At 41.5% G+C, this 27,717-nt stretch overlaps 1 protein-coding gene across 1 annotated transcript in view; it reads right to left on the bottom strand.

Annotated features, from left to right (window-relative positions):
* Window positions 1-27,717, bottom strand: part of CFAP61 (cilia and flagella associated protein 61) — a 295,349-nt gene that overhangs the window by 116,164 nt on the left and 151,468 nt on the right. Inside the window, exon 18 of the mRNA XM_045805725.2 lies at window positions 11,265-11,392. Coding sequence (XP_045661681.1) covers window positions 11,265-11,392 — 128 coding nt within the window. The remainder of the gene's footprint in view (window positions 1-11,264; window positions 11,393-27,717) is intronic.

The raw sequence follows: 27,717 nt of genomic DNA, 5'->3' as shown, positions 1-27,717 counted from the left end.
TGGGTCATGATCCCAGGATCCTGGGATCGAGCCCCACATTGGGCTCCCTGCTCAGCAGAAAGCCTGCTTCTCCCTCTCCCTCTGCCTGCCGCTCCCCCTGCTGTGCTCTCTCTCTGTCAAATACATAAATAAAATCTTTAAAAAAAAATAATAAAAAATATTGGTCCAAATAATAAAGTTTTTAATGTACAATTTTAGTAGTCTTTAGCTCTTCTGAGGATGAAATATGGAGATCAAATGTTTAAGACTTTTAATTTGATGACCAATGAATATTTTAAAAGTTCCTGCAAACAGAACAGTGAGTCACAGGGTACATCTTGGATTTGGACACACAGTAGACAAAATGGCAGGAATAGCAGGACCACAGAAAAACACACAGTTCTCAGAACTAATGGTGTTGGCTTCATGCACATAAACAATATCTAACATCACTGTGAGCCCTCTGCTCCAAAATCAAAGGTCACGGTGTCGTGGAAAAAAAAAAAGTTCAAGTTAAGTGCTCAAGCCAATGAAACATTAAACAAGTGCACCTGCATTTTCACAGCAGATAATTCCAGTGGGGATTTTATGTTGCTGTGGATACAAGGGGAGGAACAGCTCAAAGATACTTGTAAAGCAGGGAGGGATTAGAGTATCCAGGGAAATAAGTAAAAGGTATTGCGTTTCATTCCATGCTTCAGGAGGACAGCTACAAAATTAGGTCTAAACATCCTTAGCCTTCAAATAAAGAGGGTCACATTGCCAATTTATTGTGAACACGATAAAAGAAACATAAAACTTTTCATGTTGCTTACCGTTCTGGGCAAGAGAAACCTGTCAGCCTGCCAAGTTAATGCTTATTATTTTTATTTTTAATTTTTTCTTGGTTTTTTTTTTTTTTGGTATAGCAAGAGCAACCAAAGCCAGTGACTTAATTAACTGCTTCCATTAATGCTTTTATTTGAATAAACAGATAATGCAGAGAGAAAATAATTCTTCCACATCAATCTAAATGTTACCATTTAATTTACTAAAAATCCCTGCTTTCTGAATTGTTCACAACGATGACAAAAATGTTTGCCAAATTACAGTAAATCCTAGCTCAAGACAGGTATTTAACCTAACTGCTTATTTAAGTAGTCAAAGGATAACTCAGATCTAATTCAGTCTTAATGATATCATGCAATGTCACAAAATTCATGATGAAACGCTATAGATGGAACTTAGAAGTTGGGAGTTATGTGAATTTCCAATACCAAAAGAAAAATATAAAGCAAAACAGGTCAAAATATTTATGATACGTTTATTAAGAGAATCTGCCTGTTTTTCCCTGAAAAAAAATTTTTAACTTTCTTCGGCAATACCATTTTGTTTAGATCACAAAAGAGATTGTTTTTGGCAATGTCCTTGGCTACTTCATTTCTGTTGTGTTAGTAAAAACAGCATGGCAGCTGCTTCCATTGCCACCCAGCTGTCAGTAATGGCGTACTCAGACCTCCAGGGGGAGACCAAAGAAAGAGCGACCCAAAGAGGGTGGCATTAAAGATTCTGAGCTCTTCTAAAGGTGGGTGGAGTGTTCATGGGGTGAGGAAGAAGTTCAAAGCTCTCTCCCTAACCCTTTTTCTCTCTTCTCTCGGGCGCCATCTTGCGTGGCTCTCCTATTCATGGAAGCTCCAGTAGGAACCAGCACGGGGCCTGGAGAAAAGGACCAAGGAGCAAGACTCTTAAATCTGCCTGAGTCCAGGCTTGTGTCGGGACAAGAGATCTAGAATCAACACTGAACCCAACAATAAGGTCTGGGTGCCTGCCTGGAGTAACGTAGGTGCTCTGTGAATTCTCCAGGGACCCATCAGGGGAGAGGGGTGGTGCCCAGGATAAGGGACTAGGAGGAAGGTCTGGGGATTCAGGATCTCAGATGAGTAGTTGTGTATCTCTGCATAAAAGTAAAACATAAATCCTTACCGAAAAAATGAAAATGAATGTAATGTTTGAAATGGTCACTGAATGAAGAAGAATAAAATTTGGAAGTTGTGGCAAAACAAACTAAGATGAAATTGAATTTTGCTTTATAATGTATGGGAAATGAAGTGAAAATGTTATACATTTATACTTCGAACATAGTTTTATATATATGGAACATTTACAAGATGTAATACCAAGACAGCAGTTATAAAAGACCAGCTGGAAAGCCTTTGCACACAAGAGATGGTAAAATATAAGATACCAATCAATCAGGTCCCTAAGACTGGAATAAAGCATTGTGGGGATTCAACAGTGAGTGAGATCACTTCTGGAGGTGTGGGGATGGGGATGAGGACAGGTTTTATGTTTGGGGCAAATGCTGGTGGTTACAAGGCTTTATTAACACCATACGGGCAGGTTTCCTCATGCTTGGTAGTTAGATCTTGGACCTTTATTCTTAATGGTGACAGTTTAAGCATGAAGTGTATGAAATGCTTTTCACGAGGTCCAATTTAGCGTGTAAATACAATGACATGGGTAATGACTTCAGCTATGTCATGTTTAATGATAAGTTAATAATTATGCCTGGTAAGCCCTGAAGTAATGATATGTCAACCTAGAAGTTATATGATTTGTTGAGAATTGGAAAATGTGGTTTGGAAAACAAGCTCATAAAAACAGGTTAATTACAATGAGCAATGATAGGGGGAAATAGGTTTCCTTATAGATAAGACTGCCAATTTTGAGGAAATGTCTACATAAATGGTTACAATAGCCGGATGCGTGTCAGAGTTACATGGGGAGTCTTAAAGATACATATTCCTGGGACCCACCCCAGCCCGGAAATTATAATGACAGGAATAGGGGCCCAGGAAACTTTTTAAAACTACCCCACCCCCACAAGTAGCTCTGGTGTACAGAGTTGTTGAGTCTGGAATTTTCACAATCCGTTGCTTATAGAAAAAAGTTACTCAACATTAACCTCATGTCCAGGAAGCTGATCACAACATTATGTCCATCACAAGTTCTTAAAATACAAGGAAATTCAAGGCTTTTTTTTTTTCTTTAAAGCCCAAGTGCCTTACTATGTTGGTATATTGGGAAGATTCTGGTTATCCCTTTGAAAGAAATTCTCTTTTGAGAACTCCAGTTAGAGATCAAGATGGTCTCCAGAGGCCATGTGCCCAGTAGATGGCCTTGTCTGGTCTGGATCTCACACAGTGGCTCCAAGTGCTCCAGTTCTCCAGAGGGGGTGGCTACCTGGCACTTCTCTAGGCCTCTCCTCCAAATTTCCACCCAGTATCAAATGGTGTAAGGGAAGTGTCAGTTTGACACCTCCTTATCCCTAAAAGTGCTTATAGCCACTTCTATTTGTTTGTACCAGGTCAACAGAATTCAATTGGTGGGTGCTACGGGAAAGCAAGAAAGTGACTAGTGGATTCAGAGCTCGGGCTGGTCAAGGAGGTGTGACTGGGAGTAATGGTGTCCTTGGTCTTTTGGGGAGTTAGGCTGCATACGAGAAAGGTGGGAACAGTAGGAGGGAGATAGATAATATGGACTAGTGCCACTGAGGTCCAAGTAATTCCCTCGAGGACTTGTTTAAACAGAGATCTCTGGGCCCCATTCTCCAAGTTTCTGATACGGTAGGTCTGGGGTGGGGCCTGAGAATTTGTATTTCTAACAAGTTCCCAAATGATGTCCATGCTGGTGGTCCATTTTGAGAACCACTATTCTAGGCACAGAAAAATGAGAGGCTCCCAGGGGGTTTGGGTGCTTAATAAAATTGGGTAGAGTTTAATATAAGTTTTACTGAAGGAGTATATGATCCCATTAAATATCTGAGACACATGAGTAAAGGCTGAAATTTTTGTCTTGGCCTTGTTTTTTTAATGTAAGGGAATTCCTAGATTTGGCATGGTGGTGCACTTGGAGACGCCTAAGACTTACATGATAAACTTGAGGTTAGTGACAGACTAGAGGATCTAAAATAGTCCAGATTAAGGTTTGCAAAGCATCCAAGTATCACGAAAGGGCCTGAGAAATATCCATTGGCAACCCATAAAGCAGTGATGGTCAGTGGGAGCCAGAGATGTGGCCCCTACGACCATGAGAGTCTTTGGTGCATAAGGGATTTGCTGCATCCTTGAGTTTGGGTAGACAGTTAAAAGGGCAGGGCACAACTCCAGTTTTCTCCATAGTCAAGCAACTTTACAAAATAGAAACACCACAGAGCGCTGGTCAGCGTGCTTGGTCCTCCTGATGTTGAACCAGAGATGGTGGCCATTTTAGCCAAACTGCAAGAGAACGTCTTTGCCAGACCAGGAACTCTTGCAAGGAGGAGACACATACACTGGCAGGAAACACCTGTGATTCATCCCTAATCCTCAGGGAAGAAAGCATCTTCCATATAAAGGCTCTACCTCCCCAGGCTCTTCTCTCATATGAGATAATGCAAGGCTGCCACAAGGGAACTAGATATGCAGATTTAATTAGTGGGGCAGTGTCAGTCTAATAAGTTTTGAGTGCTAGGCTTTTCCAGATGCTTTGCATGTATCACCTAATTTAACCCTCATGCCAGTGAGGAGGAGAGATTCTGGGTTCTCTCCCAGTTGTACAGGTGAGGACAGTAAGCTTCACAGATGTTGGATGATTTTCCTGGGCCCCATCAGTCATGGCAGAACACCGACTCTCTCCAGTACACCCTTACTCGGTGGTTCTGGGACTCTGCCCCTCAGAGGGGTGTGAGAACACAGAGCCCTGCCCCCTTCTCCCCCTCATTTCTGATTTGATCCTTACAGGATGACACCTGAGTATTCGCATCTCTAGCGGGTCCCCAAGTGATATTTGGAAGTGCTAGTCCACAGACCACAATTTGAAAACTACCGATCTAACCTTTTCTCTGTCCCAAAGTAGAAATAAAGTATCTGCCAAGACAGGTCCCCCAAGGCTGTCTTTTTTTTCCAGCAAAACTTTCTGATACACCTGGGTTCTCTTCAGACCTGCAAGAACGCCTGGGAAGAGAGGTGGCCATGAAATCCTCTTGCCACAGCCTTCTTATCTAGCCTCGCTTTTTCTCTTCCTTCATCTCTGCCCACGTGCTTTGCTAAAGGACAATGGAATATTAAGAAGGAAAGAACAAACTAAAAAAATGGGGATGGTAGGGAGCCTACCCACACAACACCTGGAAAAGGTTCTCCCTTCCCTCTGCCTTCCTGCCCCTTTCTGCCTGGGGGCATCTTCTGCCCAGGGGAGATGAAGGGACAGGCTGGAAGAACAGCCGAAGGTGACCATGTGATCAGGAGGACATTAACTGGTGGGTAAATACTATACCTCCCTCACCTGAAGAGGGACCACTTTTCCTTGTGTCCCTTTGAGGGCCCCAGTGTGGCATTAGGTCTCAGCTGCCCACAGCGACCCGCTGAACAATGCTTTTTGGGGGTTTTGTTGACTTCCCTCCCTTTCCCACCTCACCACCCTGCAGTCTCAGGTAATTTCCTGGGATCACCCCCAAATAAACTGTACCCAAATTCTTTGTTTTCAGCTTTTGAAGGAATGCAATCCAAGACATGTGTCAACATCATCATTTGAAAATGATCTGATAGTAGAGGGTGGAGGGTGGGTGAGTCTATTACTCAATCTGCACATGTGGTTTGTATTTTGTGTGATCGTGAAGAACTCATTCCCCAATTAACCCCAAAGATTCACGAAAAAAAAAAAAGCACACACAAAAATGACAATAAGCTTATCCCCCAAAAGGCCTAATATTGCTCAAAGAGTCTTGCTTTTCTTTTGTTCTGGGAGTATCTAAAGTGGGCAGTAGGAGATAAGAAAAGTTATCCTGAAATGAGCTGGAATGGACAATTTCAGTAAATGAAAATTTTTCTCATTTAACATTAATTACATTTAAATCTTGGAATCAGATTAGGAAACTCAATTGTGATTAGCAACACCAGGGAGTCTGGGTCATTGTTTTCTGGTGGCAGAACGGCAAGTCTTTCTGCCTGGGAAGGCTGGACCTCTGAGCTCCACACAGAGCTGTCCCTCCCCTCCCCCACCCCCGCCCCAGTCACCAGACGGTGTCTCGGTGTCTTGGTGTCTTGGCGTGGGCCCCTGACAGGTCCCATTGTGATGCCAACATAACAAGAGGCAAGACGCGACCTGCCCCGTTGATCTCTGCCTGCTCCCCAGGCAAAGCGGAGGACAGCAGCGCACGTGCCGCAGGCCTGGCCACCACACTGTGCTTGCCTGGGTATCAAAAGGACAATCTAAGGGAGCACATGTCCATCCATTCATGGGGCTGAGACCGACGGTATGGAACAACGACAACTACCAACCTGTTCACTAGGGTTTAGCTCTGAGATCAGCAAGTAAGCACTAACTATTTAATTAGTCACCTAATTAGTGACAGGCCACACTGAAGGTTTCAGATGTCCTCAGACGAATGTAGAGATAAAAAGTCTAATTAAGCCGCAGGCGCTGGGCTGGCTGCTGCCAGAGCCCACAGCTGCACCGGATGTGTGGCCCACTAGCAGGGGTTCGGTCGTCTGGCCCCAGTGGCGGCTTTACACATGTGGCCTCCTTGGTCCAAGCTCTTCTTAGTCACTGCAACCCACCCAACCAGATGAGAGATTCATGTTTAGGTAGAAAATCAGAGATGCCCCCCCTTGGTGAGATCATTTGGTCGATTTTTTGAGAAAACTCTTCCCTGTGGTGGAAGTGGAAGGGAAGGTGAGCCTGGAGCCTTCGCAGCCTCCAGCGCTTTCTGTGAATTGAAGCCTGTTTCTCTAGGCACACAAAGGGTCATCGGGACACCACCCAGGGCTGCTTTCAGTCACTGTCATCCCAGGATGCCACTGTAGGCTCCTCGAGAGATTCTTTACCTCAGAATTTAATTAGGAAGGATTTTAAAATAATGGATTAAAAGGAACTGCTCCATAATTAGGAGTAAATAATATAATGCACAGAAGCATAGAAACACACGAGCTGAAACAGAATAAACCCGTAACTGCTGCAGCTCAGTGAGTTCATGCCCAAGAGATAGCAGCAAAGAAGCTGTTCTGTGTAATTCTTGGAGGGGGGGAACCGCTCTCTACTTGGGACACTGCCTGGGGCAGGGCCTGAGACTCTGGATTGCTAGTGAGCGCCCAGGTGACTGTGATACTGCTGCCGCTCCACAGACCACACTGTGAGTAAAAAGGACGCTCCTGCCTTTTTTTTAAATTATTTTTTTTGTTTGTTTAGGGAGAGAGAGAGTGTGAACAGGGGAGGGGCAGAAGAAAAAGGAGAGAGACAAGCTCAAGCAGGTTCCACGCCCAGCGAGGAGCCCGATGTGGGGCTCGATCTCACGACACTAAGGTCATGACCTGAGCCGAAATCAAGAATCAGACACTTACCCAACAAAGCTCCCCAGGTGCCCCATCTGCTCCTTTTTTTTGGCATAGCATTTCTATATTTCTCTTTAAAAAATGAAATTGGAGTACTTCATTGGAAAGCCTTTAGTATTCAAAGCATGACATTCGGGGTGTTCAGCAGAGCTGGACTTGATCCGTGAAGTGATTGGTGAAAATATGACTTCCTAAAGTTTTGCGGCAAAGTGCCTCCTGCTTTCTGAAAAGAGCTTTCAGACTTCATTACAAAGCTCTTCTCTGGCAAACAGTGATTCCTGGACAGATGATAGACGCTCACCTCCAGACCTGACTATTGATCCAAGAAGAGGAAGTTCCCTTTAGGCCTCAGATGTGATTGGTGGAGTTCCTAGGGTGACAGCACCTTCAGGCTGGCAGGACTGTGGGGGTCCCTGCCATGACCCTCTCAGCACAGTGAGGAGGACAGGCCATAGCACTGGTTGGCAGCACAGGGGGGCTGACAGCTGATACCAAGTTCTTTCTGCTCTTTCCCATGACTGGAGTTTTAGACAAGTCTTATTACTAAAAGTACAAAGAAGGATAATGTATATGAAATTCTTATACTGTCCAAGACAAGAACTTTCAGTCCCAAAGAGCTGGGGCAGCCGAATGAACACAACCTATCAATCATGAGAACCATAATTTAAAAATAGTTCAGGTCCATGATGTAAATGTCTTGGAATGCTAAAGAACCTAGATGATTCACAATAAAATGTCTGAAGAGCTGCCTTTCCCCTCCAGTTCACTGCTGTCTACACCACAGGATGGGCGGGGGTTTCCTCCTCTTCAACCCCTACCGCAAGAAAGCTCCCCTGGCCCTGACTCCATGTCTGCTCTTGGTCCCCTGCTCAGCTCCTCGTGATCACCATGGCAGCCCTTGGGAAAGAGAAGGTGATGGGGAAAGGCCAGAAGATGCATGTGGCTAGAGGGTGGCTGGCCATAGCGTGGTGTGTGGGACTCAAACACTCTCCCTCCACGGCTCTTCTTGGGGTTTCTTGGACACAATACTCTCAGATGAATGGACATGCCCCGGGAAGTGGGGGACAAATTAGCTGAGCCTCCCCCTGACCCCTAATTACCCTGCACCTCCACCAGCCAGTCAGGAAAGGTAGGAGGGCGGATGGAGATTTCAGGAAGCTCTGAGAGCAGGGCTGCCACTCTTGAGCCCAGCACTGGTGGACTGAATAGGACTGGGAGGATGGGAGCACCCCAAGGGATACTCGTATGTGTCCCTAGGAAAACACCTGTCACACATGTCACCAGAAACTGAGGGGCCCAGGAGGCCTTGTCTCATAAGGACAAGAAGATGCAGGGTGCCCGCAGGCCTGACAACCAAAGACTCTTAAGAAGAGGGGTCTGTGCAGATGTAACTGGATGGGTAACAGCTAAGGACCAGATGGAATGTTGCACTAAAACAAAACAAAAAACAAAAAACTCAAAAACATCACCCTCACTATTCCCCCCTCCCATGGAGCTACATCCTGCTATATTAGTTGATGACTTAAGGCAAATCCTTTCAGCTACCCCAGCAGCACCTTAGCACTTGAGGGAAAAAGGACATCACAAGGGAAGAGAATTTATGCAGGGACTGCTTTTGGTATCCTTTGAAGAGGACAAATGCTTTGTAATTTTTTGGTATGTACATCATATGAGGACAAAGAGTTGACTGTTTTGTCACTAGATAACAGGATTACCAGATTTTCTGGAAAAAGAGGTTGCTGTACTGGGCCTCACGTGGGCGTTCCGGGAACTACAGAGCCCCAGCTGAGTCTGATACGGCAGTGCGGAAACATCAGGAGGACAATATTTCTAAATCTTGCCTCCAAAATGTGGGTTTAATCCTCACTGGGGGTCAATGTTTGGCGATCATTTCCATTTCGTTTCAGGTCAAATCATTTATAACATCTAGTTCAAATAGCAGTTAAGCTGGTAAAGTCAAATATGCAGTAGGTTACTATGGTGATTGCTAATTTAAAATAATTAGGGAAAATAATGAGAAAACTATTTCCTCTGTGAAGGATTCAAGATCCGTAAACTGATACCAGTCTATTTTTAGGGTCTGTAATCTGTGTAATGATGACAGAAAACTAGGAGTACTTTAAAATGCTTTAAAAAGGTCTGTCTGATTGAGGAATTTAATCAACCAAGTACTTATATCCAAATTTCTACTTGTCTTTATTAAATCTAAGTTGATTCCACAAAAGGAAAATTATATGTATATATCTTAATGTAATCATTTAAAATAAGATGTAATGACTAAGTATGTAGGTGAAGTAAGATTTCAGACCTGTTTTTGCTAACTTCTTGACCTACTATATTTTCACAAGTCCACACCAATAATTCATCATTCAGAAATGGCCGCACATGACTTGCTGTTCGGAGTCTTAGAGAAGAGACCCCTCAGAATGAGGAAAGCCGTCAACTGTAGCATGACTTACATGCGAAAATGGATATTCCTGGCTGCTTCTCGTTATTTCATTCTTGCAATGAAAGATTGCTATAAACTGACTACGATATTTAAAGCATATGAGCTCTGTTGCTGATTTCAATAATGACATGTGACTTATTTCTGATTAACTAGGGGTATGTTCCAGATAATTGAACAAACTGGCTGTAAAGTGAAAAAAAAAATCTTTATCTGGTTAATGCGATGTCAAATGAGCAAAGTAACCCTGCAGGGTTAGCTCGTCTCCTTATCAACCAGGGACAAACACCTGTTGGGGTCATTTCCTCCCTCCCTTTCCTTGTCTAACCCCTCACAAGGCCTTATGCTTGGGCTGGTACCTTTGTTGGTTGGCTTCTGGAGGAGTTGGGGGAGGGGGGACTGCTTTCTCCCATCTTCTGCTTATCTCTTAGCACCTATAGTTTTGAACAGGAGCTAAAATTTCTCATGTGATCCTGAATAAAAGATTTAGAAAAAACTGGACTCTTGATTCAGAAGTCTGTGGTTCTCCAAAGCCAGGGTCTTTTAAGACATCCATGAGACTTAAAAAAAAAAAATAAACAAGGAAACCAAGTCCAAGAGAAGCGAGGCAATGCATCTAGGGTTCCATGTCAGTTGGTGGTGATGCCAGACCATGAACCAAGTTCTGGGACAATAACCTAGGGCTCTTCCTGTCAGGGAGGGGCTGAAATTCAGTGAGCAGATGGAGAGCTACTCAGGGGAATCTGAGGACCCCTGGGAATTCCCTATGATGAAAATGGGCTCTGAAAGGAAACCCGTTTAGTGCTGTGAAAGTAACAGAACAATGCTAAAGAGATGAATGGGCCTCAGTCTTCCCTGTGGAGCTTTCCTCTGTTCCCTGGCACCCAAAATGCAGGGGCTGGAAGAAAGGCCCATCTGACAATTCTGAAAGCCTATCTGTGTTATGCAGTGTCAAAATTGGTTCCCAAACCTGCCTGATTATATGGAGCACCTGTTAAAATACAGAGTACCAGAGTTGTCCCTGGAAGTTTCTGATTCTGTATGTCAGGTGCTGGGCCTGGGAACCTACCTCTTTAACAAATGCTCTAGGTGATTCTTATGATTCAGCCAATAAGGGAAACACAGTATAGGCTGGGGTCGGCAAACTTCTGGAAAAGGTCAGAGTATACATATTTTAGGCACTGCAGGTTAAACAGCCTCTGTTACAGCCTCTCAAATCTGCCACTGTATCAAGAAAACAGAGACAACATATAATTGACTGTGACTGTGTTCCAATAAAGCTTTATTTACAAATGCAGGAAGAAAGCCACATTTGACCCAGGGGCTATAGTTTGCCAACCCTTGGTCTAGAATATTTCACTGATTCATTCACCTAGGCACAGTATGTGGGGTAACACAAAAAACTCAGGTCTTTTCTTTCAAAAAACCATCTCAGGTATAGAAGAGAAGAGCCCCTTTAAAAATAAAGAAATAAATAAAGTAAAACAACTCACCAAAATACCAATGTCTCTAGGAAGGAAATTCCAACATTGGATGCACCAACCACAACAATCTTCGCATTGACAGTTATTTTAGGTTCCAATGTCAGTTTTCTATTCGTATGGTTCAAGGCATAATTCAACTGTAATAAAAGATACAAAGAGAAAGAGAGACCTAAGGAAAATGCAGCTGAGTCTGAGCTCCTGGACTGGCAATTATGTAGAGTTATTTAACCAGGACATTATCCGCAAATCAGACTGAACAATGCCCATACACAGCCATAGTGACCTTTATGGAAAGGTATTTTTAAGACAGTAATGTAAGAATATGGGAATATACCTAAGACCTGGTCTGGATCACATCAAGATGCTTGGTTTACAACATTTTTGCCTTATTGCTGATGGATGTTTCCTATAGAACTGAGGCCCCTTATGGTTAGAAACAATAAAGTAAAAATAAGCCCACAAGAAGACAGACAAGTTGCTCCTTGAGAATCTGGAGTTTCATGAAAGATCCTTCTGTCCAAGATTACCTTGAAAACTTGAACAACAATTAGATTGTAATTGTTGGGTAATTTAAGGCAAGTATTAACTCTTTCCATTCTGCATCCATCACACTACTTAACACAGTGCCTTGTGCACAGGGGTTAGTAATATTCATAAAATGACAAACCTCAGTTGAATGGCAAAAACATGTTAGCTAATAAGGGTTATTCAATATTGTAGATGATCTGAGGTCAGGGAGAACTCTTAGAAGCAGAGAAAGTAACTGGTGGTCATTTTAATACCCACGTTTGAAAAACTTATCTGAGTTGATTTGTTTGATTCACTTTCCTACAGAGGCTTCAGTGGAAGCAGTAAATGTACAAAGGAAGGTTTTACAAAGTGATGGTGGGGTATTCTTGAAAGAATGTTAGATTGTGTCACAAGACCATGGTTCTATTTTTAATTCATTAATTCAACACACATTTTTATTTGATTCTTACTCTGGTCTGGAAGAACTACTGCTGACTTCTTATCAGAAACAATGGAGGCCAGAAGGCAGTGGAATGACATCCACACCAATGCACCCCAGTCAGTTAAGTTCTCATTACATTAGCATTAATTCATCCTATAGCTCATAGATCTTCAAATTCCAATAGACCAAATCTATTTTGCATTTTCTTAAAATCCTGAATTACTAGGAGCTTGGGAGTCCTGTGGGCTAGTGGTAGAGTCCTATGTTAAGCACCTTCCCGTGCTTGAGGTAGCATGGGTATGGCCATATGTTTTGCCATTTACAAGGGAACACGTGACATTTAGAGGATAAATCCCTTCTCTCTAGCTCTAGCTAAGCTAGCAATATGGAGGTAGAAACAGTCTTGACCCAAATAATGTAATGTAATGTTTAGAGATTTTAGGTTCTCCATAATTAATGCTGCTGATGCCTCTCAGCATGTTCCCACCTTTAATGAGGCACATCATGGATTTTGGAAGAGATTGAGCTTGCCTCCATCTTTCAGAGGGGACCCTGACTGACATAAATCAAGTCGCATAATCCCACCCTCTTTGCTCAAAAATTGGCCCAGGATAGACATATGACCTGTGTTGGCCTAATCACAGTGAAGCCCAGGGCTTTCTTTTCCCCAAATTTTTATTTAAATTCTAGTTAGTTAACATACAGTACATTGTTGGTCTCCGGAGAATTCAGTGATTCATCACTTACATACAACAACCAGTGCTCATTATATCAAGTGCCCTCCTTAATACCCATCACCCATCTAGCCCATCCTCCACCCACTTCCCTCCATCACCCCTCAGTTTTTTTCTCTATCTTTAAGAGTCTCTTATGGTTTGTTTCCCTCTCTCTTTTTTCTTTTTTTCCCCCTCCCATATGTTCATCTGTTTTGTTTCTTAAATTCCACATATGGGTGACATCATATGGTATCTTTCTCTGATTGACTTATTTCACTTAGCATAATACAATCTAGCTCCATCCATGTCGTGGTGAATGCAAGATTTCATTCTTTTTGATGGCTGAGTAATATTCCATTATATCTATATATCTATATATAGATATATATAGATATATATCACATCTTCCTTATCCATTCATCAGTCGATAGACATTTGGACCCTTTCCAGAGTTTGGCTATTTTGATAATGCTGCTATAAACATCGGGGTGCAGGTACCCCTTTGAGTCAGTATTTTTGTATCCTTTGGGCAAATACCTAGTAGTGTAATTGCTGGATGATAGGGTAGTTCTATTTTTAACTTTTTGAGGGACCTCCATACTGTTTTCGAGAGTAAGCCCAGGACTTTTTTATATGATGGTTGAAAAAGAGAAACCTCTTGCCTTCTAGATAGTATTGGGATATAGATGGGAAGCCTGAAATGGTACAGTCATCATGCCACCAAGAAGGAAACCATCCTGGTTAAAGCCTCAAGAGAATCACAGAGAAGTGGAATAGGAATTCCTTTCAAACTCTATCTGGAGCCCATGCTACCTCTCAAGTCTTCAGTTATGTGAGCAAAAAGTATCAGTCAGCTATTGCCACAGTAGTGCTGCATAACTACTACAAAAGGCACTGGCTTAAGATAGTTGTCATTTGTTCTCACTGATGCATCTCTGGGTCATCTGGAAGTACATTTTTGAAGGCTGGCTTCAGCTGGGTTTGGCTCCAACTTGGCCTCACACGTCTCTTATCTTTATTTTGATGAGAGATAGCTGGCCAATGTGCTTATGGCAATGGTAGAAGTGCAAAAAGTGAGATAAGGTATATTTCCTCAGCCTGGCCAAAGCAAGTAATGTGGCTGAGCCCACCACCTACAAGATGAGGAAAGAGACTCACCTATCATGGGAGGAACCTCAAAGGCACCCAGCAAGGGCACAGCCCAGGGAGGGAAGAATAGCTGGGGAGAATGATGCAGCCCACCCCATTTTCTTGGTTGTTTAGGACCGTTTGTTTCTTTTATATGCAACTAAAAATTCCTTAAGCAGACACATTTTCTAAATGACAATAATGAATGTATCGTTTGGGTGAAAAAATGTCTGTTCTTCAAATAAATATCACTCTAATCTGTTCTATAAGAATTTCCTAAGACAGGTCAAGGAGGAATTTTTTGAGAAAAGCAGTTAATTCTGGTATCTGTGGATGCCACAGATGTACTGTGTTCTGATTAATTTCCAAGACCAACATGGTGGCAGCCGATTCACTCTAGCCAGCCTTGGGTCTGGCGGTTTACAGCAAGGAAGACTGGAAACATAGATGTTGGTATGATGGCATCTGATCACAGGTCTAATTAACAGACTTAAAATGCCAGCATCTTAACAGAGGTCAGAACTCCCAAGATTCCTTCCATAGGAGGTATGTTCAGACATTCCCCTCTGCTAACCGGAAGCGCATGCAAACACTGAAGCATAGTCAGTAATGAAATTCCCTGGTAAAGAATTATACCCCATTTATGAAACAGCTCCTGTATCAATGATACAAAGAAGGCTGGGGAACAGAACAGAATGGCTTTTGTTTCCCACACAATAGCTTTAACACCAACAGCTGCCAGGCCTCAGAAATCACCTTTCTAACTGCTGAATACACAAAGTGGCCTCGGGGTGTCAAGAGTTAGCCATCAGTACCAATGATGGTGGGTGTCTCAGGAGAGAGATCAGGCATCACAATGGTTTTCAGTAAACCAATGTTGTGTCCAGGCTTTAATTAAAAACATATTCATCATCAGGTATGATGCAGTGACCTGAAAAAACCACATTTTTCTTTTGTTAGGATAGATGGTTTTTAAATACCTTGAAAAAAATTCTTCCCAGCCTGGAAATATCTTTCAGTGACAACTGCAAATGAAGACTCCTTCAGCTGCTTTATAAAGGGTTTATTTTGCTCATAAGCAGGAGTACAAGCCATTTTTTAAGGAAAGTGGAATATTTCCTCCCTTTCTGTTCTTTCAAACTACAGGTTTTCATCAGGGGAAAATAAAAACAAACCAAAAACCACAGCAGTATGTAAGATCCTTTAAGTCAAGCCAACTCTTCCTTTTCTTGGTCTGAATATCCACCAAAAATATCCCACACATTGGAGACCTAGTTTTTTAATTTTTGTTTTTTATTTCATTAATAGTGAAGTAAAAATAAAGCTTTCTCTACTGACTCATATTTTATAGACAGAAATTAAATGTGCCTTGTGTTAGTAAGTTATTTCAAAGGTAAAGGAGACAAAATTCTGTAAGCCATTTAACTACATACCAAATCAGTGACAATATGGGGGAGAAAATAGATTTTTACCTCCATGTCTTGGGAAGACACTTGTAATTCTTATTTTTCTAATGACTAAGTTAGCATCTTTAGACAAAGGAATATTTTTTTTCAGATTATTTATTTGAGAGCGAGAGAGCGAGAGAGAGAAGGGGAGGGGCAGGAGAGAGAGAGAGAATCCTCAAGCAGACTCCTCCCTAAGCATGGAGCCTAACACAGGTCTAGATCTTATGACCCTGAGACCATGACCTGAGCCAAAATCAAGAGTTGGATGCTTAACTAACTGAACCGCCGAGGCGCTCCAGACAAAGGGATAATTTTCAATGTAGAGATCAACATGCATCCCAGCGAGAAGGAATAAAACACATAACATGGTATGTAAGCAGACCTTCTAAGGCTAAAAGAAGTGTTCCTTGAAATTGACGATGAATCTCATAATGAGTTTAAAATGCAGAACTTCAGAATCGATTGAGAGGATCATATGGTTCCTGAGTCTTTTCTTGTTGATATGATGTATCACGCTGAACATAGGCAACAACCTCTACGACATCGGCCAAAGCAACCTTTTTCATGACACATCCCCAAAGGCAAGAGAAACAAAAGATAAAATGAATTTATGGGACTTCATCAAGATTAAAAGTTTCTGCACAGCCAAGGAAACAGTCAGAAAAACTAAGAGGCAGCCCACGGAATGGGAGAATATATTTGCAAATGACACTACAGATAAAGGACTGGTATCCAAGATCTACAAAGAACTTCTCAAACTCAATACACGAGAAACAAATAAACAAATCAAAAAATGGGCAGAAGATATGAACAGACGCTTTTCCAATGAAGACATACAAATGGCTAACAGACACATGAAAAAATGTTCAAAATCATTAGCCATCAAGGAAATTCAAATCAAAACCACACTGAGATACCACCTTACGCCAGTTAGAATGGCAAAAATAGACAAGGCAAGAAACAACATTTGTTGGAGAGGATGTGGAGAAAGGGGATCCCTCCTACATTGTTGGTGGGAATGCAAGTTGGTACAGCCACTCTGGAAAACAGTGTGGAGGTCCCTTAAAAAGTTAAAAATTGAGCTACCCTATGATCCAGCCATTGCACTACTGGGTATTTACCCCAAAGATACAGACGTAGTGAAGAGAAGGGCCATATGCACCCCAATGTTCATAGCAGCAATGTCCACAATAGCTAAATCGTGGAAGGAGCCGAGATGCCCTTCTACAGATGACTGGATTAAGAAGTTGTGGTCCATATATACAATGGAATATTACTCAGCTATCAGAAAGAACGAGTTCTCAACATTTGCTACAACATGGACAGCACTGGAGGAGATAATGCTAAGTGAAATAAGTCAAGCAGAGAAAGACAACTATCATATTATTTCTCTCATCTATGGAACATAAGAACTAGGATGATCAGTAGGGGAAGAAAGGGATAAAGAAAGGGGGGGTAATCAGAAGGGGGAATGAAACATGAGAGACTATGGACTATGAGAAACAAACTGAGGACTTCAGAGGGGAGGGGGGTGGGGGAATGGGATAGACCGGTGATGGGTAGTAAGGAGGGCACGTATTGCATGGTGCACTGGGTGTTATACACAACTAATGAATCATCGAGCCTTACATCGGAAACCGGGGATGTACTGTATGGTGACTAACATAATATAATAAAAAATCATTAAAATGCAGAACTTCAGTTCAATCCCAGACAGGATTATGGGATATCCCTGTTAGAACATTCTAGAGCTGAGCTTGAGGTGGGGGAGGGAAATGACAACAAAGGTCAGGTTGAGAGGGACAGGAGTTGAGGTGAGAAAACAGGGAACAGAAATGAGCACAAGATTAAGTCGTAACTTATCTGTAATTTCTTGTGGGCTTCTGAAACAGAAGACATATAAGTGAATGAGCCATTAGAGGAGGTTTGGGCCACTTTTGTTAATTTAGTTGGTTTGTTCACTGCCCTCCACTTAGACTGTTTGCTTCCTGAGGTAAGGAACCACATCTTTGTTTTTGGAGGTGTTTGTTTCATTTGGGTCTTGTTTTGCTTATTTTATCTGAATTATTCCTGCCATACATTTTTTTGGAGATTTAATAAACGGCAAAAGAATGGATATATTAACTTTTTCATGAGCTCTTATTAAAGAGTGTTGACATAATTTCTACTGTTTCAAATTTTTAGGTGATTCTTTGCCAGTTGCTTAAATGAGCAAACAAATGATTTAGACATAATTACAACTACTTGTCATTAAATCTGATCTTTTTAGTAAAAAGGATATTGATATACATAGTCAGTTGAATTGATGCCCTGATTCACTTGCATTTACCATGAGACCTTAAATACATAGTTTTGAGTTTTATGCATGTTTGCTAACTGTTTTGTGTGTACAAAAAAAATTGGTCGAAATGTAATTTTCTCTGATACACACAGACCTTAGTTCTGTGTTTCCACATCTGGTTTGGTTTCTCTTATGCACTTAGAATGAGCTAGAATGAGAATAAAAGCATTATTGAAACTCAATTTCAGTAATAAATCCAAAATCAGAAGTTACTAAAATTACAAATAAGCCAATAAACTAGGAAGCAGTCAAAATAAATATAAATGATCTTACATAATAAATCCAAGGTTCATACTAAAATGGAACATGACAATATCTATGGTGAATTTTTTCTAATGATACCGTTTCATTTGGAGGTTACCTTCAACCTCCAGGATCATTAGACTGGGCACCATTAGCCCAGTGACAAGGTTTGGGCTTGTTTTCTTAATTCTGCTACTGGTTGAAATTCGGAGCCTCTTTTCCTTAAATATCAGTTTCCTCAGGTGTAAAATGGAAGTAAATTACACAAACCTCTGCCTTCCTCAGCAGGCAAACATGGGAGCTATTCATTAAACAACGTCTACAAATACTTTGAGCTTTTCAGGCAAAGATGTTACACAAGGTAAAATTGCACATCCTCTCTCCCATCTGCAATATGAAAGGCAAATCTTCGAAAAACACATTTTAAAAGGGCAAAACAATGAGCTCAATTTTCAGCTCCACACCCATGTATATATATTTTTTCTTACAGAAAGCTTCCAAAGACTTCAAAGGGAGCTCTGTCCATGCAAGAAAATGGAAGATGGAGAGATACAAAGCCATTAGGAATAGAATTTCTGAAATTCTTAATAAGCCTGCTTTTGCTTTATAAATGTAATTTTTTCCTTATGCTTCTCCATTCTCTTTTCTTTTTGAGAGGCCCTCTTTTTCCCAATTGGATCAAAACAAATGACAGATTGATATCCGTGTCAGTTTCAAAGTCCCAAGTTCATAAGTTGAGCTCTTTGGGGCAAAGTATTACAATATTTACCAAATAAAGACGGGGTAGAGAGGTACAGACATGTAAAAGAGAGCTAATAAGTTAGAAATCACTTCCACAGATACAAAATACAATTTTGAAAAGCCTTTCATCTAAAATTATTACAAGGGTTCAAGAGTATGATACCAACACCAAGGCCGCTGTCCTGGCAGAGCAAGAGGAGGCTGTGAGGAAGATGCCATGATTTTGAGCCTTGCTTTTTTTTTTTAAATGATTTTTTATTATATTATGTTAGTCACCATACAGTACATCCCTGGTTTCCAATGCAAAGTTCGGTGATTCATTAGTTGTGCATAACACCCAGTGCACCATGCAATACGTGCCCTCCTTACTACCCATCACCGGTCTATCCCATTCCCCCATCCCCCTCCCCTCTGAGGCCCTCAGTTTGTTTCTCATAGTCCATAGTCTCTCATGTTTCATTCCCCCTTCTGATCACCCCCCCCTTATCCCTCTCTTCCCCTACCGATCATCCTATTTCCTATGTTCCATAGATGAGAGAAATCATATGATATTTGTCTTTCTCTGCTTGACTTATTTCACTTAGCATTATCTCCTCCAGTGCCGTCCATGTTGCAGCAAATGTTGAGAATTCGTTCTTTCTGATAGCTGAGTAATATTCCATTGTATATATGGACCACAACTTCTTAATCCAGTCATCTGTTGAAGGGCATCTCGGCTCCTTCCACGATTTAGCTATTTTGGACAATTGAGCCTTGCTTTTTGAAGGATTCTCTTAACTTTCCCAAAACTTTTCGTAGCCCCAGCACTCCAGAAAAATGCGAGCTGTTCTGCCTATGGTATCTGCTGAGAACAATGATGACCCAAGGACACTTTCTGGCTTGCATTCTTTACACGAGCAAGAGCACACCCCAAATCGTGCTGCATGGGCAGAGTGGGCTGTGGTTAGTGCAGGATCTGCTCCAGGTACACTCTAGGTACTCATGAAATAGTTGGGAGGTGAATGGAGCACTACTTTTGCCTCCACAGATTTATTAGTAATATACTACCCAGGAAGAATTGTTAAAGAACCATATGCCTTTAATGCCTTTACATTTTTTCCATTATCCTGGGCAAACAGGTAGAGTAGAATAGATTCTTGTGGCATACTCCCACATAGATTGAATCCTAGCTGAAGAAAAGAGGATTCCTGTGTCAGTTAGGGTTGGGCTTGACTGCATACAACAGAAGACCCAGCCGAAACAGAAAACAGTAGCTTAAACAGGATGGAAGATAATTTCTCGTTTATGCAAAGACTATCTGGAAATGTGTATAGTCCAGAGTTATTGAGGCAGGTGCCATAAATTTATTAAAGACCCAGACTTCTCCCTGACTAACTCTCCATCCTAGGGCAAGGCTTCCATCCTCACAGATGGCCCAAGATGGCTGCTGGAGATCAGGCATCATATCCTCACTCCAGGCAGCAGAAAGAAGGGAGAAAAGAAGAAAAAAGGAGGCTTCCTCCTTGCTGAGCCATTCCCTTTAAGCAGCCTTCCCAGAATTCTCATTCCGACTATTTCTACCTCAGTGGCCAACACTGAGTCACATGGTCATGCCAGATTCAAGGGAGGCTGGGAAATAATCTTAGTTGGGTGCAATGCTGCCTTGAATAAAATTGAGGTTCCATTAGTAAGGCTAAATGGAGGAATGGCTCTTAGGGGCAACTAGTGGTCTTTGCCATAGTTCCTGAAGCCACTATAATTCATTGAGTACATTTCTTCAACTTGCATTTTTCTTATATTTCTTTTATCAACTCCCTCTGTACTAATCCTCCATACACTTTTATTCCTCACCTGGATATTATCACTATTTTGCAAATATTATAAAAAGTTAAAATTATTGCCACCCTCTGACACTTGTGACCATTCGTATACATTTATATTAGAATAAAAAGTGTTTGGGAAGTTGAGTTGAGTGACTTTACTGGATTTCATCGATTCTAGGATGTACATTTTTTCTCACATGTTGGCATCCCTGGAATCAATCTCACAGTCGATGTCATTTTAACCACCGCAGTCAGCCAGGCAGCAGCAGTGACATAATTCCTTTCCTGAGCGTGGGTGGCTCGGTCATGGCTATTCATTGGCATCACTTCCGGAGAGTCCTCTGCATTATGTGTACAACATGTGTTGAGTTTAACTGCTACTGACAATGTTTTCACAAAGATTACAGCATGGTTTGGCATTAAAATGAACACTTATTGTGTTCCCATAAAGGCCCAGAAACTGAACAGCAGGGTGCAAATCTGATATTAGTGAAGCAAATATTAGTCATTGGAGGAATGGCTGTAATTCCATATTTTCTTGCAATGCAACAATCAAGTGCTTTATAGGAGCAAATAAAGGATGACAGATACCCACAAGTAGATACCCGTGTTACATTTTGTTACTGAGACACATGCAAAAGTTTTATTCCCATCACATAGAAAACAGTGCAATTGAAGGGAATGTAAATTGCCTCTCCTCTCTGAATAGTTGAAAGAAATTTCAAAGCAATAAGACTTATATGACTGATTCATATTCTGTTCAGGCCTCCCATTAAAACATTGTGTCACACCTCAATTTGCTACTTTTTTTTTTCTTCATGGTACATAAAATAAAGGTACACCTTATAAATCATGGTGCCTTAGATATGATGCAGTGATTAACTCACTTGTTTTTAATTAAGTAACTGCCCTGAACAAGCCTCTCATAAAATCATTAAAAGTATGATTGCTCTGATGCATACACGAGCATTGGCAAGGGAGATCCACTGTTGGCTTTTCAGAAACAGAGATTCACTGATCCCCAACGTCGGACATGCTGGCATGTGTACCAAGATAACCTCAAATGGCTCCATGTCCCCCCTTCCTACCGTAAGGCAAGTGTTTAGAAACGTCCTTGGAGCCTCTGCATCACACTAATTGAATTTTGTCTGGCATGTTTCCACTACCCGGCACTCCAGGTATCATCTTCAACACAGTGTCACCCACAAACTGAAGAAGAAATGACTTCTCCAGTGTGAACACACAGGGAAAGGCAGGAATGAAGCAAATCCATGGAAGGGAAGTGGTTTGCGGGATCAACGACCTGACTTTGTGTTGTTCTCAAAGCACAAATTACTAATACCTTACATATATATCTCTTGAAAAACTTCATTGCTGCTTAATCATTTTCAATTTCTATATCCCCATGAAAGACCCGCTTGTGGTCAAATGAAATGAAGGTATGGTCTCAAAGGTTTTGCAAACACTCATATTCAAAAGTGATGGAAGGCACTCTTCCTGTTAAATTATGCCTTTCTGAAATGATGGCATTTTCCTACAGGTATCCGAAAATAAAAACGGTCCTCCAGGCATGAAATGAAAAATGCATGTATGTACGTGTTTATAATACAGAATTTGACTCTGAGTGTCTTAATAATTATGTAAGGAATAAGAAAAATAGATGAAATAATCTGTGATAAATTTACTTTCTTGAGATTTTTGTTAATTAAAAAAAAAAAAAGAAGCTGTATTGTTGGTTATTTTCCCTTTCTAAAAAAGTAAGAGTAAGGTTTATGGAGAATATATGGGGTATCATTTATCTGAATACTATTTGCTTAAAGAAGTAGGTCTTCAGGTCATTCTTCTCTTTCCGCCCCACATCATAAAGGGTGGGAGAGGTGGCTTATCAGGGATGCCCAAACAGTTGAAATGCTTACAAGATTTTGCATTTAATATCATGGAATCAGACTGGAATCTGCCCTTATTCCCATAGAAGCAACTTACAAATACATAGCAGAGAGTTACAAGGTCACAATGTCATGTCCCCAGTCAGAGGAGTAACTGGAAAAAGTGTTAGAGATAGTTAATGTAACATAAAAAATAATACAACACTAGCTAACATTTATTAGATACTTGGCATGTGAGTAAGTGCTTTACTCCCATTAGCTTATATGAAATCAGTATTCTAGCAACAAAGCCAGTCTAACGTGGTGGAAAAGGCAGCTGGATATGTGGAACGATTCTACAGCATCAGGATAAACCCATTCAGTATCCTGATGCCTGAAATTCTTACATCAAAACTTTAACATAGAGCTTAATGCAACAATGTCAATGCAACAAATACATATTGAGCATCTACCACGTGCCAAACACTGGTCTATGTGCTGAAGTAAGAATGAGGCATGGTTCCTACATTAATTCTCATTAAGTCAGGTGACAGACCTGTAAACAAATAAAATGCAGTGATAAGGGTAGTGTGTCAGGAAGCTATTGCTGTGTAACACACCAATCCAAAATTCAGTGGATCGAAAGAACACACATTCCTTTTGTTCATGATACTGTGGATTGGCAATATAGGCGGTGCGGAGCTAGGCAACTCTAGACGCAGCTGATGTTTGGGTGGTCTAGGATGGCAAGGAAGTCTTTCTGTGGAAAGCGCCAACTGAGCTGGATTTAGAAGGATCAATAAATGTCCAGATGGACAAGGGAAAGAACTTTCTGGATGAGAGGGAAAAGCCAGGACAAGGGTCTGGAAGGGTGACACCTCCCATTGAAATACAGATCAGTATCTATAAATGCATTTTCAATGAGGCTGTCCTGAGAAGGCACAATGGTCCTGCCCGGGCAATCCAAGAGGCAGACACAGAAGGGGAGGGAGGGGCGGAGCAGGGGTCAAGAGAGAAGGCTGGGAGAGAAAGCCCATGACCAACTGTGTTCATGCTGCCATCTCCCACCTCTGGGCACAGAATAAGAAGAGAACTTTCCATTCTCCTAGGGAAGAGGCTGTTTGCTCGGGTCGCATACGTGGCTATTTGCACTGCTGGTTCAGACCTCTGGTTCATTTGTTAGGAAAATGATACCCATGGAGGAAAAGAAGTCATTTTCCTGAGCACCTCTGTCCAAATGAGTGCTGTCCCACAGATGCAGCTTTTCAATTGTGCTGTCTCCCTACCATTTCTTTATTTTCACCCCTGGCGATTTTCAACATGCTTGCATGTCCTGGGAGCAAGCTAAAATGCCTGACTCTCTTTTTCATTCGGAAGGTGTGCCTTCAAGCACGCTCTGTCTTTCAGTTAGGCTCATTATTCCTGTTGACTTCCAATTGTACCTCTGAGTTAGTCTGAAGAAATTAAGTCCATCTCTTTCATCTCAATGCAAACAATGGTTTATATTCTTTTTCACATGACTTGAAAACTCTGCACACCAAAAGGTTCTCTGGGCTTTTTTGTGAGAGCAAGGCACAATGATTGTTTTGAAAGAAGAAGCCTTTCTGAAAATTCCTATGGAGAATGCTAAGTCTAAAGCCAAAGTTCAAAGGCATTTGGTCAGAATCAATGGGATAGCCTCTTGGTTCAAGAGGAAGGAAGACAACAAACCAGCATCTTTTGAAATTGAAAAGAAGGGAGCTAAGCGGAAACCTCCACAGGAAGAAACTGACAAACAATAAATGGGAGTGGCCACTGCCCAATTAAAGTAGAGATACATTTTAATAAAACACGGGAGGTTAATTTCAGTCATTCAGTTGTTTCACATCGGTTCAGAGAAAGTAAAAGGTCTTGGTCCCACTGCTAATTCTTGTGAAAAGATGAGCCCATTGCATGGAAGAAATTAGTACAGAAAATTTCCACTTTCCTTCTTCTCCTCATTCTTTGAATCAATTCCTAATGATTTTGATACTTTTTAGAAACACTAATTCCATGCTCTCAACAGAAACTTTTCCCAAATAGGCATTTAAATATCTGAAATTACAACACACACACACACAGCAATAACAATCCTGCTGTAATTAATTAGTACAAAAGGCCTTGTCATGCCTGGAAGGAGAGCCGGCTTGCCACTTATGTGGGAACCACCTATGGGATGGTAGGTGTGACTTTCAGGGTGCTTGAGACTCCACACACACAAAATCAAGCAGGAGTCCTCGGGAGAATGTTCCCCTTTGCTTTACTCTGTTCTATATTCAAACACAAAACTATTTTCAAAAAGAAATCCCCTAAAATCCCCCTTGGTGGGATGGAAGGGAATAAGCAAGCATATTGCCCTGTCTTTACACCTGTGCACCACTGACATCATGCTTCAGTGCAAAGACAAGCCCGCACTTTTAATTTCTCACATGCACGTCAGCGGTAAACAGTCCCAGCGTTCGTGTTAATGACACCATCTGGCGCCTCCCATAACTGTGTAGCATTCAGCTTCCAAACAAGATGTAATGGCAGCAACACATGAAACCCACTGACATTTACAGTAAGGAAATTTATTATCAGTCATCGGTTTGGTATAAATGTGTTTGCATGACTGCTGGGGCTATAAAATCGTCACCTTTGCCAGGCAAGCGAAGGTGCAATAAATAATGGATTTTAAGCCATGCATGTACTACCAAATCATTAAACATTTATCACACGGGCACAATAGCATCTTCAGCAACAGTTACCACTTGAAAAATTAATGCCACTTTGGAGGGTTAAATGAAAACCATTTAGTCTAAGCTTTCATGATTTTTAATACGGTTTGGTATAAAATACAAGGATTTTTTCATTTTTCTTTTTTAGCTGAATATGATATTTATGTAAATACCTCTTTTACGATGATTTTCTCATGAGGAACCACCACCCCATGCTCTTTTGTTAAAAAAAAAGACTCAAAAATATAAGCTGAAATGTTTCTTGAAAAAAATCATTGTTAAAACCTTTTCAAAACTAGAAATGACACAAGAAAGGTTCTTTAGGAATCAGATGGCATTCTTCCCTTTAAAATCCTTAATGGATTAGTCAGTATGGTTGCAATTAAATCATTTTAACTTTGAATTAAGGAAATAAGTAAGTATTAAGTCAAAACCCACCAAATCCCTCGAGCAATCTAGCCCATTTGTCCCTATTACTTACTCCTTTAAAATACTCTCCCTACGGGGGGCCTAATGATTTTCTTTTATATATTTGTTCATTGGGAATCCATGGCTTAAAAAAATTCACAGAAGTAATAATTCAAAATACAAATAGACTGGGGGATGGTTATTCGCTTTATGGAGAATTTATCAAAGAAAACTGTTCAAAGGAACAAAGAGGAACCTAGGTAGGAACTGGATATTTATTTTCTTCCTGATCATGGAACAGCGGAGGTGGGAAGTCAGTGACTGCCCATCACAAGCCTCCCGGTGTGGGAGGTCAACCAGCAAGCCAGGCCTGGCCTGAGACAGTGTGCCCAAGAGGCTCTGTCAAGGGATGCCACAAGGAGGACAGATTGTTAAAACACCAATATCCCAACACGTGAAATGATCACCTAGCAAGAGGAAACAGAGATAGCTCTATGTTTGGTGAGCGGCACTATTTTTAAAAACATAGTTTTAGGCAGAAGTCAAGAAATGACTGAATTAGAAATATCTAGCTCAGCTTGTGAGAGAGGCTTAGCTCCTTGGTGAGAGCTCTTCTGTAGTTTTTATGGGCCCGCAGACTGGGATTTCCCTTTCCTTCCCATGCACACACCCAGATCAGGGAGGTGGGGAGAGAGCCCCGGGAGGGGCAAGATGGTCTGCACAGCATGTCAGGGGGCCTGCTCGTGATCTTTAATCAATGGAACGAATTGTGGAGATTTCAATGCCTTCATTTCCACGAACGACTGTGGGTCAGGGGATTGCCCCTCTTTGTGTGCCTTAGAGCTGAAATCCAAGGTTTGGTTAAGGTGAGGGCTTCCTTGGATGTTGGGGAGAACTCCTGTGGGGAGCGTACCTCCTCCGGAGAACAGGAATGAAGAAATCCCTGCAATGCCCCCCACGAATACACATATGTGCACCCCTCTGCTGGTCCCACGTCAGGGGGAGAGCATACGTGCCTGCCCGAGCAGAGGAGTGGGTGGCCACTTGCCCTGCCAGGGACGCATCATCATTTCATCCATTACACAAAAGAACAACTTGCATGACTAAATAGTGGGATTGGGCGGAAGTTAATCCACTGGGGATGCTGTACTCTCACGAAATAACAAGTATTGCTTGAGCCTTGACATTAAAAGTACCAAGTAGGGGAATTTTTCTAAAGCTGTTTCTCTATCCAATATCCTGTGTGAGGGCACACACCGGCCTGGTCCTTCCATCTGTCACTAATTAATTTAAATATTTCCTAGAGTTCTAGTTGTCATATTATGTGTTCTGGAAATGACTATCAGGGCTCTCCCAGCGGTAGAGAATCAATGAATAACACCAAGAAGACCTTGCTCATTTCTTTCAAAGTTATGTCAGCTCCCATATACTTTATTAATCACTCTGCCTCTGTGTGTGTGTGTGTGTGTGTGTGTGTGTGTGTGTGTGTGTGTGAGAGAGACAGAGAAAGAGAGAGAGAGAGAGCACATGCGAGAGCACACTATGGCAAAAACAGCTCTCCTGAGGGTGTGATACAAGCCGACAGCCTGAATGCAATTGTGAAATGAAAAAACAGTTAACAATGAAGGAAGAGAAACAAAAAGCAATTCAACAGATGCATGTCATTTTTACTCTTCAGTGTGGATCGGTTTTTCTTGTTAATTATATCACCTATTCTTTCCTTATATTGATAATTACATAATTACATGAAACAGATGGGTGACAGAATGCACCCAGATGGCAAGAACGTAAACAGGCTTACAAATTGCTTATTCTTGAGCATATTATAAAGAATTATTTAATAATACATAGATTTCTATACTCTACACATCTGTTAAGTAAAGCCTTCAAAATAGCAGTTACTTTGTCATTTTTTCTTAAACAGATACAATGCCCTCCCCAGGAATTCCTAGGAAGCCAACTTCCATCTAGGTAAAATATTTAACCTTTTCCAAACTTTTGGGTACCTGAAATTCTAAACCCTATTTGAGTTGGGGTTTTTCCCCTCTTTATTAAAAAACTAGAAGTCACTGTTTCAAGGGGC

This window comes from Ursus americanus, chromosome 22, assembly GCF_024610735.1.
Source record: "Ursus americanus isolate L20-20 chromosome 22, mUrsAme1.1.p, whole genome shotgun sequence".
In the NCBI taxonomy this organism is placed as follows: domain Eukaryota; kingdom Metazoa; phylum Chordata; class Mammalia; order Carnivora; family Ursidae; genus Ursus; species Ursus americanus.
The sequence above is the reverse complement of the archived record's forward strand: the minus strand, read 5'-3'. Positions and strand labels throughout refer to the sequence as shown.